The sequence below is a fragment of the Sebastes fasciatus genome, chromosome 10, assembly GCF_043250625.1.
Source record: "Sebastes fasciatus isolate fSebFas1 chromosome 10, fSebFas1.pri, whole genome shotgun sequence".
Classification (NCBI taxonomy): Eukaryota; Metazoa; Chordata; class Actinopteri; order Perciformes; family Sebastidae; genus Sebastes; species Sebastes fasciatus.
In genome coordinates, this window is record NC_133804.1 from 29,464,865 (window position 1) to 29,477,760 (window position 12,896).

At 39.5% G+C, this 12,896-nt stretch overlaps 1 protein-coding gene across 1 annotated transcript in view; it reads right to left on the reverse strand.

The window, feature by feature from the left end:
• The window catches only part of LOC141775702 (ecto-NOX disulfide-thiol exchanger 2-like), a 201,217-nt gene that overhangs the window by 21,090 nt on the left and 167,231 nt on the right, over window positions 1-12,896 (reverse strand). The window contains exons 8-10 of the mRNA XM_074649300.1: window positions 10,567-10,673; window positions 7,149-7,269; window positions 3,053-3,240 (exon numbers count right to left, since the gene is read on the reverse strand). Of these exons, the coding sequence (XP_074505401.1) occupies window positions 3,053-3,240; window positions 7,149-7,269; window positions 10,567-10,673 (416 nt within the window). The remainder of the gene's footprint in view (window positions 1-3,052; window positions 3,241-7,148; window positions 7,270-10,566; window positions 10,674-12,896) is intronic.

Genomic DNA, 12,896 nt, shown 5'->3' on the forward strand with positions numbered 1-12,896 from the left:
TATATAAGAAGTGGACGTAGTCACCGTGACGTCACCCACTTGTTTGTGGACTGCGGATTTGAAGCCTTGAGTCATTTTTTTGGTCGCCAGCCAATTTTTTTCCACCAGAAGTGACACGAGAGGTCGGAGTTAAGTACAACCAAACGCTGAATAAGACATTTTTAGGTGACCAAAATATTATAATTAGCTTTCATGAACTGAAAACACACTATGAAAGGGTTAAAGTTCAATGACAACAACTCACCCAACTAACACAAACAACCGGACAAAAAGCATCCCCTGCTTTATGGTCTATTTGACTCTAAATGGGACCATAATTTACTAAATGAACATCATGCTGTATTGAAGAAGACTTGAAACTAGCGATTGAGACCATAAACTCATGTTTACAATGTTTACTGAGGTAATAAATCAAATGAGAAGTAGACTCATTTTCTCATTGACTTCTATACAATCAGACTTCTTTTTGCAACCAGAGGAGTCGCCCCCTGCTGGCTGTTAGGAAGAATACAAGTTTAAGCCACTTATGCAGGTTGCCAACTAGTACTTACATACTTTATGACAAAGAAAAGCAACAGTTTGCAAGCTAACACAGTTGTATCAGTTGATGTGAAACAGAGAAACCAGCAAGTCCTCACATTGGAGAAACTGGAACCAGAAAAGACAAAAAGTTTCAGAATCTACCTGACATGTTTTGGATAGTGTGGGTTTAAACTCATCTTAAACGCTGAACCGTCTGGGAATATATGACAACATGAGCAGCCTTAAAGCTCCCACTCAGTCCTTCTCCACCCACACAGGTGTTTCCACTTAATCTACCTGATCAGAGCTTCTCAGGACTGTGTGGGGGCGTGCCGTGAACAGACTGTCATCTCACTCTCCTGTTATCTTGTTGCATCTGTTAGGGCGGGACAATTAACGCCTTTATCATCCTAATTGGTACATGGCGCTTAGCGACCTCACACATATTTCCCAGCAGCCCTACAACAACCTGAGCAGAGGTGTAATCAGACAGAAAACATGAAAACACCTGTGTGGGTGAGCAGGGCCTTTACATACACCTGGAAGCAGCCAAGCCAAGCAGTGTAGCATTAACAGAAACACCGAGGGGGCATCACAGTGTTAAAAGTTTCATCGCCTTACTGTATGTAACCATAACCCTGACCCCTGACATCTTTGATATCCAATTGGACAAACTTAACTTTGGAACTGCCTGCACAGGGAACATTTCCTTCCTCATCTTGAATCATGTTAATCTAATATAAACTTCATCAGTAAAAAGAGACTTTTCTTCAACAAGTCCTGTACATCCCTCACGCTGCTGGACAGAAAGCTTCAAGAGGTCATCCGCTCTAAATGTGAACTGCTTTAATACCAGTGTTAAAGTGCACTGACAACGTCGACCGATTCCTCTGAAAGCGAATCCCTCGGCTTGTTTCTCTACATTCAGGTAATTTTTGCAGAGTCACAGCCCCTGAAGATGACCTCAACTGTCTCTGAGCCGTGAAGTACAGTCTGATCTGATCTTTGATTGAATCACTGATTGCTATCAGCTGTGATTAAAGCTGCTCTTATTTAGACGAAAAAAGTCCCTATGAGTTCACAATGTCACGGACAGAACAGGAATGCAAAGATCGAAGCTGCTTTAACAGCAATATTAACATTAAACTCTGATGCCGATTGGAACCACACAGAAAATGGCTGAGGTTTGTTTTTATCGTGCCCTGTCTTAAGACCTCCTGTGTGACTGAAATTGTTTTGCTTCTTCTTTTCCTGAGAAGGAATAATAAGAGAATAATAAATAAAAGTATGATTGAGCCATTGAGGATATTCATATATTAGTGTTTTGGAATCAATAGTCGAGTGATCTGGTATTATTCTGGTAGCGAGAAAACACAGGAAACAAATGATATCTGCTGCTTGTTTTGGATGGAAAAAAACAGCAACTCAAGTGCAATACTCAACAGCTTCTTCAGGTGGATATTGTTTTTGCAGCGTGGAGATTATGAATGTATTGATTTTGTTTTAGATACTGACATTTATTCTATTTGGATTCATATTACCCAATAATATACTGCTCATTTTAAACTTATTGCATGTGTCAAAACAACTGACTGAAGTCGTCTGTTTGGTTGAATCACAGGATGCATCTACTGAGATGATGTGAGTACGGATGTCACGGTGAGGAAATATTTCCCACCGTTTAATAAACTTGTGACAACACCGGTGTTACCGATTACACTGGATATTTTACCAGAGAAGATGTGCTGTAGAGCGCTTACTTTGATCTTTAATGTTGGATGGCTGCGTGTCTGCATGGAGCTTTCACTACGGGCCTGCAGGTTTCCAACTGGCACTGCTGCGGCTGTGACCGCTCCGTCCTCCGCACGCCGATTGCCTCAATAACATCGTGAATCCCTTATAGCATTGAGTTTAAATGCGAAATATTGCCAAATAGGCACTTTTACTTTTTCGATTAAACACCAAATCCTCCGCCATCGTCTTGTCTGTCAACTCTCTCTCGTCCCGTGTGTGTGAATTCTGACTCCTGCCGTACAGAGCAGACACTTTCACTTTGTTTGTAGCGTTTGCGTCCGACTATGTATCAATAACACGGCGCTGATATGCAACAATGAGCTACATGGGTTTTATTTCTGAACTAACAGCAAAACGACGGTGGCGGCGGTGGGCAAGTAATGTAATCGTTGTATCCCCGAATATCATTATTATCACACAGCTTTGTTGAATACTCGTTTCTGATTGGTCAATCACAGCATTCTGACCGTTGCTATGGGCGCAGATTTGATGTCGGACTGTGGCGGACCGTTTTTGTCTTAAATTATTAATTTGTTAAGTAAGTAGCTGTGTAATAAGCGGCATAATGTACACGAGCCGGTCATTGTTGTGAAATAAACCCCTTCAGGGTGATGCAAGACGGCAACACCCTTACATAAATACTTTGCATGATCTGTATGTCTTTTGCATTCATTATTACTTCCTTCCTGATGTACAGTATGAGGCGTCTCTAGTATGTTTCTATAGGACACGTTACCTTCTGCATGCCCTGCAGAGCCTGCTGCAGGAAGCTGAGCTGCTGAGCGTGCGTGTTGTCCTCCTCGCTGCCGATCGGTTGGTTCTTTCCTTGTTCCTGTTTGAGCAGCTCCACCTCGTTCCTGTAGGCGTCCAGCTGGCAGCGCAGCGAGTCGTTCTCCTCCTTTAAGGCTTCTGCTTGGGAAACACCTACAGATTCACACGGTGCACAAACACACACACAAAGACACATTATTAGACGGCCTAGGAAAGGATTTAATTGGTCTAGTTCCGGATGTGTCTTAATTCTGTAACTTAATTACAAACCGTCGTTATATAATCGTGAATACTACTTAACTCACTGAAAAAACATACCTAACTTCTGTCAAATGTGAGATTCATTATCACAAATAGTCAACCGGTAATTTGAATATAATAATAGAAGCATCTGTCAACCTTACTTAATACGCACATATCCACGACTTTATACTGTAAATAACATTATCATGTGTCTTTATTCTTTTACCTCATACCAGAAAGCTTTAAAAATACCACGACATTTTTCAAAAACGCTGTCGCAAAATTAATTCAGTTTAATCTCACTAACAGGAAAAGTGTAGAGAAACCCTCCAGAGACTTCTAGACAGAGAATCATTCTCCTCCTTTTACATTTGTGAACCAAATGCAGAGTATGAGAGCGTTTAAGAAATGATGTTCCCATGCAGGCACTAAAATACAATCCCTTTTGAAAAATGGCAAAAGTGCCTTTTATCTCTAAACAGGCTTCTGACTTCAATAGGATTCTCCTCCTTTTCTTTTCTGTTCATTTTTTTCCCTCCTATTAACTTTCCTGAAGAAATTGAATTCACGCTGACCTCAGCGTGACTGAAAGCAGATTAAAGCTGATTTACTGATTTCGATCTGAAATCCACCACTAATATATTAATGAATGCCCAAAATCAGATTTTTCAGGACGCTCACAAATAGAGGTTTGAACGTCTAATACGCTCCCAAATAATATCCTACAATCGGCAAAATCGGTTGGCTCATACAATATATACGGGACATTTGATTAATTTCATGTCAAAGATTATCCAACGGTCGGGGTTATATCATGTCTGCTTCAGGCAATCCTTTAATATTTTACAAGATGCATGTTGCACTGGTGACCTTGGTGACCTTACCCACCGACTGAATGGAAGTCTAATGAACTATTGTCTCATAGCTTCAGGTTGTCTCTGTGTTTTAACACTCCTGATGAAGCCTTGAACCAGCATTGCAATAAACTAAACTGCAAAATCTACTACAAATCCATTCCTTCAGATGGTGCAGAGAGGGATGAAAGAACATCATTCACATTCCCTGTTATGAATCTAGTTATTTTCAATGTGAGCCTGCTGTTGCATTGACTGTCAGTCAAATCAGAAAGACATCCAATAATAATAAGTCTAATAATAGTCTAACATTTCATCTAGAATGGTGCTGAAATGATGATATAGATTAGACGTAACAATATCCCGAATTGTGTTCAATTTCACCTGCATGATTAACATGTGAATCACATTAGCATCACAGTGTCTCATAATGTCATCTATATATGTTTTTGTGTGTTGAGAAATACTTTGAAAGGAATGTATTTTCATTCTTCTCAAGCTATGTGTAGAAACGTGATTAAATTACCAGTTAATGCTGATATAAAGATGGATATACAGACCCCAGCTTGTCTGCAGTATTCAGTGAGGCAGGGATGGGGTGAGGAGAGCATTGATTATAAAGTCTTATTAACTTGCTGCCCAAGGAAAGCCAGCAGTTTGGCCAGATTCTGTCCAATTTCCCCTGTGTTTGCTCTGTTATCAACACTAACAAACACACGCACCTGCAGGCACGCATGCACACACATACGCGCACCCGCGCTGGGAGAATAACAACAGTTTATTCTCCCATTAATCTGTGTGCTGGGACAGAAAACCCTCAGCCATAACCTGAGATGTGAGATTTCTCCTTCAGCTTCTTGGTGCTTACGTGTCTGTGTGCTCACTGTGAACTGAATGCCCAGCTACATAATTCATCAAATTCCATAAAGTACGCCCCCAATATGACACATTTTCATTAGAGGAAGCTTCAGCAATGCTCGTCTTATTCCCCGCTTAATTTCACAGGTGTTTTTTTGCTGGTCGCATATCAGATTTATCATCGCAGGGATTCACTACAGTAATAATAATAATAATAATAATAATAACAAAGCATCTCCCGATATGAAGCCTAAAGGGCGCGACTTTCCTTCAGAAAAGAGATTTCAAAAGATTAGCTCTATTTCCTGTTCTGCACAGCTTTTTCTTAAAACCTCTTATTGTGTCTCTAATATCAGATTACAGGTTCTTTTCAGAGATAACGCTGCTCAGATTCTCTCTCTGTGCTCGTGTGCGTGATTTAAGATTCAAGGATGTTTTTTTGTGGTTTCCAGGGACTCCTTTGTGACAAACAGTTGTAATGCTATTTTATTTTTTGTGCAACCAATTTGATTGACCCCATTTTGTCTACAGCTACTATGCTAAGTGATTTCCTACATTTACCAGAATTACTTACATGACCACATTGAAAAATTGCAAGAGACCAACACCGTGCTCCAGAGAGGAGAATCAAATGATGGTGAGGACACAATAACGCCACTAATTTCTTCAACGTATTAATGCAACTCGCGACAGGCTCAGTTTTAAAGCTAGAGTGAAGATGGTATCATAGGAAACTAGAAAAAACCTAAAGAATCCATCGGCACCAGCCATGTCATACTAGCATGTTGCGAAGGAGGCTAACTAACGCTCCAAACCTACGCTAAATTTTGGCGAGGAAAAACTGGCATGGCCATTTTCAAAGGGGTCCCTTGACCTCTGACCTCAAGATATGTGATTGAAAATGGGTTCTGTGGGTACCCACGAGTCTCCCTTTGACAGATACGCCCACTTTATGATAATCACATGCAGTTTGGGGCAAGTCATAGTCAAGTCTCTCTTTAAGGTACATTTTGAAACAGACAAAAAAAATATGTGATTAATTTGCGCTTATGGACAATCATGCGATTAATCGTGATTAAATGTTTTAATCGATTGACAGCCCAACTTTAAATAATGAGAGGGGCTTATAGAAGTCAGGTTAAGGCTTTTCTGTGGAAACAGGGTAACAGATTTATAGTGAAATTTTGCAATGACATTGTTATTTTAGCTGTTATTTTGTGTTTTTCTTGAAATGTGGTGACGTGTTTTCTGATTTCAAGATTGTGTTTGTTTAGTTCTCATGTCAAGTGTCTCGTGATTCGTTGTGATTTCTTTGTCTTCTAAGATCTCGGGACCATGTTGGAAATAAGTGTTGCTCACTTTAACATGCTATCCTTTGGATATTTTTTGTTTTCTTTGTCTGATAATTCATAAATAAAAATCCATCAAATTGTGTTTTGAGTACATACAGTAGTTCTTTCACACATTCAAAACATGCAAACTAAAATCGCTGGATTTTGAGTGTGGTGTTGAATCGCCACTATTGTTGCAAAATTCAATGCACAATCAAATGCATGAAGAAGATACTGACAACTACCTTTAAAAAGCGGAAGAATTGTGGTTGGTGTTTTGCCAGGGCTGTGTTCACAGCTCAGCTTGCTTTTCTTGTGAGGTTTTCAACTTTGAAAAATGGGAATAGCGTCCCAAATTAACTTAAATATGCTGGATGTCCACCAGTTAGAAGTTTGCTAACACAACATGTTATTTTTGCTGTGATTTGGTGTATCACATTTTTTTTGTTATTGTACAGATTATACTCTTAAACACAGCCAAACACAGGTGACATGTACAGTATTTGCCAGTTAGATCAGTGGTCTAGTGGTCATTGATGAGGTGGGTGTACTACTAGGTAGATGGGTAGATAACCGAAGAGGAAGTGGGTATACTCTCCTATATATTCCAGTGGCTTTTTGGCTGATAGATGGGTATACTGTAAACCGCCAGATAAAGAGGTGGGTATACCCGTATACCTGCGTTTACCTAGTATGGGATAGTATCCTTCGCAGCAAAGTAGCCACATCATTTAGCGTCTGTACTCTGTTTAGTGTAAGCCCAAATATGTTTTACCTGAGTCCTCAGAGTCTTTGCTGTTGGTAGCGGAGGAGTCCTCCATGTCATCGTCAGACATCTCCATCTCCTCTTCTCCCCTGATGCCCATCAGCTGCTCGTTGTGCATGTTTCTAATCTTCTGTAAAACATAAAAAACAGAAGCAAGTAAATATCTATGCAAAACACACACACACATCCATCTGTTTAGTGTCTTCGGGGTTTCAGCTCAAGGGTAACAGGGGCCAGACAAACATGTAGCATTTAAATATACACACACATCTGGACAAGGTGGAGCGAATGACACCATCCTACACACATATGTTGCATTTGTCAGAGGTGGGAAGTGGCAACAGGGTAACACGTCACCCACTGAAACTCACATTTGAGCCACCAAGGATTGAAAAATATGAACGCCTGAAGTGTTTATTCAGTTTATATGATAAAATAATGTGAAAATACTTTGACCTGACAAGGTTAGTCTGATACACCTTGACCTGCAGACAGATTATATTGTCCTGTTGACCTCCTACCTTACTATTATTGTCATGCAATGTACGCGCACACACACATAAAATGAGCATGCATCTGTTCTATTATCACATTGTAGGGCACAAGGCCTTTCTTCCCTGGTTAATGTAGTGTGAAAGTATAGAACAGATAAAAGAGAGCGGGATTAAAGCAGGCTATTGAGCATGTTAAAGAACTAAAGATCAGAGAGCAGTGTAATCCGTCATGAATCTGACATCTTGCTGTTAACACCAAGAATCCACTAAAATGCAATATAAGAATGATCCAAAGATAAAAAATAACCTGTTTGTTAGATACGACTACTGAAAAACATTAAAATTCAGACATATTCCAAGCAAACTCAAGGGTAGAGTAACAAAACAAAAATGCCATTTGTTTTCCTCAAACATCTTCTTTTCAATTTGTCCACTTCAATTTCCTGTGCCATGTCAAAGGGGAGGGAAAACTGGTGTCCCTTAATTGACATAACAGGCTTCACCTTAGAGAGAGCCAGAAGGGACGTGACGTTTTGTCTGTGCAGATGATTTCCTCCGTGGCCGAAGCCTCCACACTAATATAACACTAAGATTCTCAGCAGTCATTCTACTTGATGTAAGAAAGAGTAAATGTTTGATATGGAGAATAAAAAAGAGTCGTCTCTGTAGAGCTACTTTTTAATTCAAAGAAAACTGTATGCATAAATGACACAGAACACAGAGGGGGAAAAGAAGAGAAATAACTTAGTGACTTATTGGATTTTGATTTGCTTCATTTAGGTAGATAAAAAAAAAATCAATAAATCGTGTCATACATAATGTAGTTATAGAGTTATAGCCGTATTGTGCTGCCTGGTGTACAGATGGCGCGGCAGTTTGTCTTATTACAGATACAGTGATGGAAACAGCAACCAGCCTGACTGACTGAGGCACCGAGAATAATTCAGGAGCTGATTTACACTTGTGTTGAGCACGAGAGGCTTTTCAAACAGCAGCAGTAACAAACATCGGGATCTGAACATACACTCGCCCCGCGCGCTCAAACTTGTGATGCGAAGGCTACTGTCATTACACTGGGGAGTTAACAACAATGTTTGGAGGCATGGTGCTCCGCCTAACAGCAAATCAATATTCGCAGGTTAAAGTGTAAAGTGTGATTAATGTATCAACAGTCTAATGTGGACAGCTCCCAGCAGCGGTTCTGAATGCTTGTTAATGTCATGATCTATTTCTGGAAACGTATTAGCATTTTCATAGTTCTGCGGGGGGATGGAGCAGAACGAACGCTATTCTCTTTTGATACTGTACATGAATATTCACAAAGAACAGGCCTCATTGACATTCAGCAGAGTAAAATGTTTCGGCTCCGTGCTGTGACAAAGCTTGATGTTCAATGATGTGTGTTTTTCGTGTGTGGATATAACACATTTTACGCAGTGTTTCTGTGAGTGCTTGCTGTTTATACCCCAAACTCAACACTTTCTACACTCGAGCATGAAGAGACACCTGATCAAAACTTCACCAATCATATCTACTACTTAAAGTGGCAGTAGGCAGTATATATTTTTGGCATCATTGGGCAAAAATTCCATAATAACCTTTCAGCATATTGTAATTCAAGTCTTCCTAGAGATAACTAGACTTCTGCTCCTCCTCATGGCTGTTTTCAGGCTTTAAAAAATCTAGCCTGTGACGGGAGACTTTGACCAATCACAGGTCATTTCATTGAGAGAGCGTTCCTATTGGCTGTGCTCCGGTCATGTGACAAAAACTTTCCCATTTTACAGCTAAACCGTGCACTACAAGATGATTCTGAAAACATTTGAGGCGAGAAATAGGCATTAACGTAACATAATATTGATTCATATTTGATCAGCGCTGCCTAGTTTGTAGGTATGGTCGGAGTTCGCGAGTGATTGACAGCCGGCTCTCATAGACAGCAGCTGGACAGCAGACCTCAGATCAGCTCTGCTGCTTGTTTACCTCCGGTCTGTGAAATCTTGCAGATGCTGTTAGGAGCACCGGAAGACACAGAGGAACATGATTTTTTTTCAGGTTACCTGTTTCATGTAATAATGTCACGATATAGCGACTGTTTTATAAAAAAAAAAACCTTTTTTAAATCAGATTTGCTCCAATCTCGCCTACTTCAGCTTTAATGTTCTCTATTTAACTCAATTAAACACAAATCTTCACCATAACTAACGTGGCATTTTTGTCTGACAGTAAATAATAATGAAAAAATACAAAGCTCTGTCAATTTCTGAAAAAAAAAAGATGGATAACCTCAATTTCCAGCCCAAACAAAACATGCAAAAATGCAGTTATTTTCCTGTCTGTTCATATATGACAGCAGGCAGCAAACGGTGAGACAGTTTAGAGCAACGAAGAGGCATCTAAACAACCTATAAGTCACAGGATCATCGAAGCCCTCAGAGACCTCCTCCAGGAGCTTGTGACTTTAAGAACCCATTCACACCTGGTATTAACACGCGATCTGTTATCTGGATAATGACACACGATCGTTGGCCTTTTCCATTTACACCCGTTATAAATAAATTCTTCTTGATTCTGCCTGCAGTGTGATGTGATTTCATTTACACCTTTCATCGTCATGCTTATTCCCTATCCATGTGAGATATCCTGAGTCTGGTCACGTGCAATATTAAGTGTAAATGGGGTTTCTATAATTAATTTGGTAGACAGTGGAAAAATGAACAGGTTTTTATTTAATTTTTGGATATAGGCAATTATATTGTTAAAATGTTGAGTGTTTATAACTCTACTTAACTATCATCCTAATATTGATCATCCAAACCATCGTCCTAATAGAGTGCTACAGGAATGAATCCTTTGTAAAACCACAAACAGCTAAATACATAATGTACTTCTAGATGCAGCGATAAAAAATGAAGGAAAATTAAAATACCAACCTCAACCTGCGTGCGCCAAACGTCCAGGTTTTTCCGCTGAGCTTTTGAGAAATGGTCCCATGCCTTTTGTTTGGAAGCAGCGTGGAATACAGACACGATCTCTTCAACTGTGGTGAGGAAGAAATGTGTAGATATAGGGAAGGGTGAAAGAAAGAGAAAGAAAGAGGGAAGAACAATTAAGTAAGCTGAGGAAAAAAGAGCTGTGTGTCTAAAGCATGTTTCAGACCTGTGTCAAATATTAATGGATTTTTTGTCATAATTTACACACACATATATATATATAGACACATGACGCAGCAACACAGTCTCACTGCAGTTCGTGAAATAGTCACAAAATTTTATCTATTTGATTTGTGTACATAGACACGAATTTCCCTTTTTTCCTTTTTGCTCAGCACGACTTTCAACAACGTATTTTTTGTGTATTTTCTTACGAACGTTCAGCAACACTTGATGCACGTGTCAATTTCCGCTCCAGTCTTTTCAAAATGAAACTACTTAGTTAGGATTAGATATAGATTGACTTGGCAAGGCTTAGGCAACAAAACAACTTAGTTAGGTTTAGGAAAAGATCGTGGTTTGGGATAAAATAACTCCAGAAGTGCTGTAATTTAGGTACGGAAGTTACGTGACAAATAAATCAACCTTGACTTGTGGTTTCACACGGGACTCAAAACACCGGTCTCATGGGCGAAAATCCTGTGTTTTTTTCCCCACCCGTCCACCGACCTCCTCCCTATGTGGTGTCTGCCGCTCTTGATACTTCTCGGTTCACATTATGTGGATTACATATGAATTGTTTCAATTCAATTGTTTGAATTGACACAAATCAAAACTTTAAATTTTGGGATTATTTCACAAACTGCCGTGCGACTGGGCTGGACACAAGAGGGTCCCATTGAAACACATTTTTAGTGCATTTCAAACTTATTTGATCATAAAAAGTCCACGTTGTAAACTCCTTCAAAGTGATACTCAAATATATTTCCCCTCATGTTGTCTTGATCAGTTTTAGTGCGTGTGCTTTTGATCATATTATTACAGCAAAGTTCCCACATTGGAAAAGTCGTCTTGACAGGTGCGTAGGATCAAAAACTCTTGACTGTGAAGAAACTGTGTGCAGGATTCTTTGGTTCTTAATGATATTATATGATTTAAAGATGACTGAGTTATTAATGCAAGGAGAGGAGAAGTAAACATGTTTTACTGTTCATCTACTGACATAACGATTCTCCTCAGCTATTAGGCTGCACACACCAATAATTAATACTCTGTCCAACTGATTTCTACACAGCTCTTAACTTAAAATGGTGCAATTATTGGAGACACAGAAATGGTTGTTTTCTTGTGAAATTGGTTCTAATAGTAGGGCCCAGGAGAGATCCCTGGTTGTTTAGGAATAATGCTAAGAGCTGAAACTGGCAACTGTCCTTGAAATTGAAACGGTTTTATTGGAAGAGAATTTTTTCCGATAATAAACCATACTTTCACATTAATTTCTAAATATTGTGTACTGTAACTTAATGAGACCATCAATGAAAACATTAGCAGCATCTACTGGCCCCTAAACTGCATTTTACATCTCGTATCAGTCTAAATTTGCAGTTCTATGGTGTGAAGAGAGACTAAAATTGGAAATAGGATGTTGTTCTTTGAGTGCAAATTGCATGAAAGCTTACAGAGTTTTTGGCACTAGCAGATGGCAGGTTGACTTAAAAGCAAATGAAAGAAAACAACAAAAAAACTTTCATGTTTATTGTCTTCCCTAAGGCAAAGGAGAAAACTTTTAACCAAAGAACAACATCCTCCGTGTGACAGAAAGCAATAGGGTTTATAGAAAACCTGGTTCTAATTTCCAGAGTCATTTGAGATATAAGACATAATGTTCAAAATGTTTACCAGCCAAACATGAAATTATATTGCAGTTGGGAGCCACTTGAAGTCTCAGTCATCTCTTTCTGCAACAATACTCACAGAGACAAATGTGCATTTGATTGGTATTGTTTGTCATATACAAGAAGGCAACAAAAAGCCAACATCGACTGTTGTTTGCTCAAAGGAGAAATGCAGCTCAGATGAGACAGATGAAACATATCATAAGACATGTGCGTAGACATTTAAGACATGGGATTGGTCAAACAAACACAAGACTTTCAAACAGGAGACCGATGTCCGTGTCCCATGTGAAACTAAAGGTAACTTTATTTTGACACATCAGTCATTAGTCACGTGACTCGTCAGTATAGTCGGTCACGTGAGCCACGTGAGTTGTTGTATCGTCAGTCCCGTGAGTCACGTCAGTCGCTAGTTACATGAGTCGTTTAGTATCG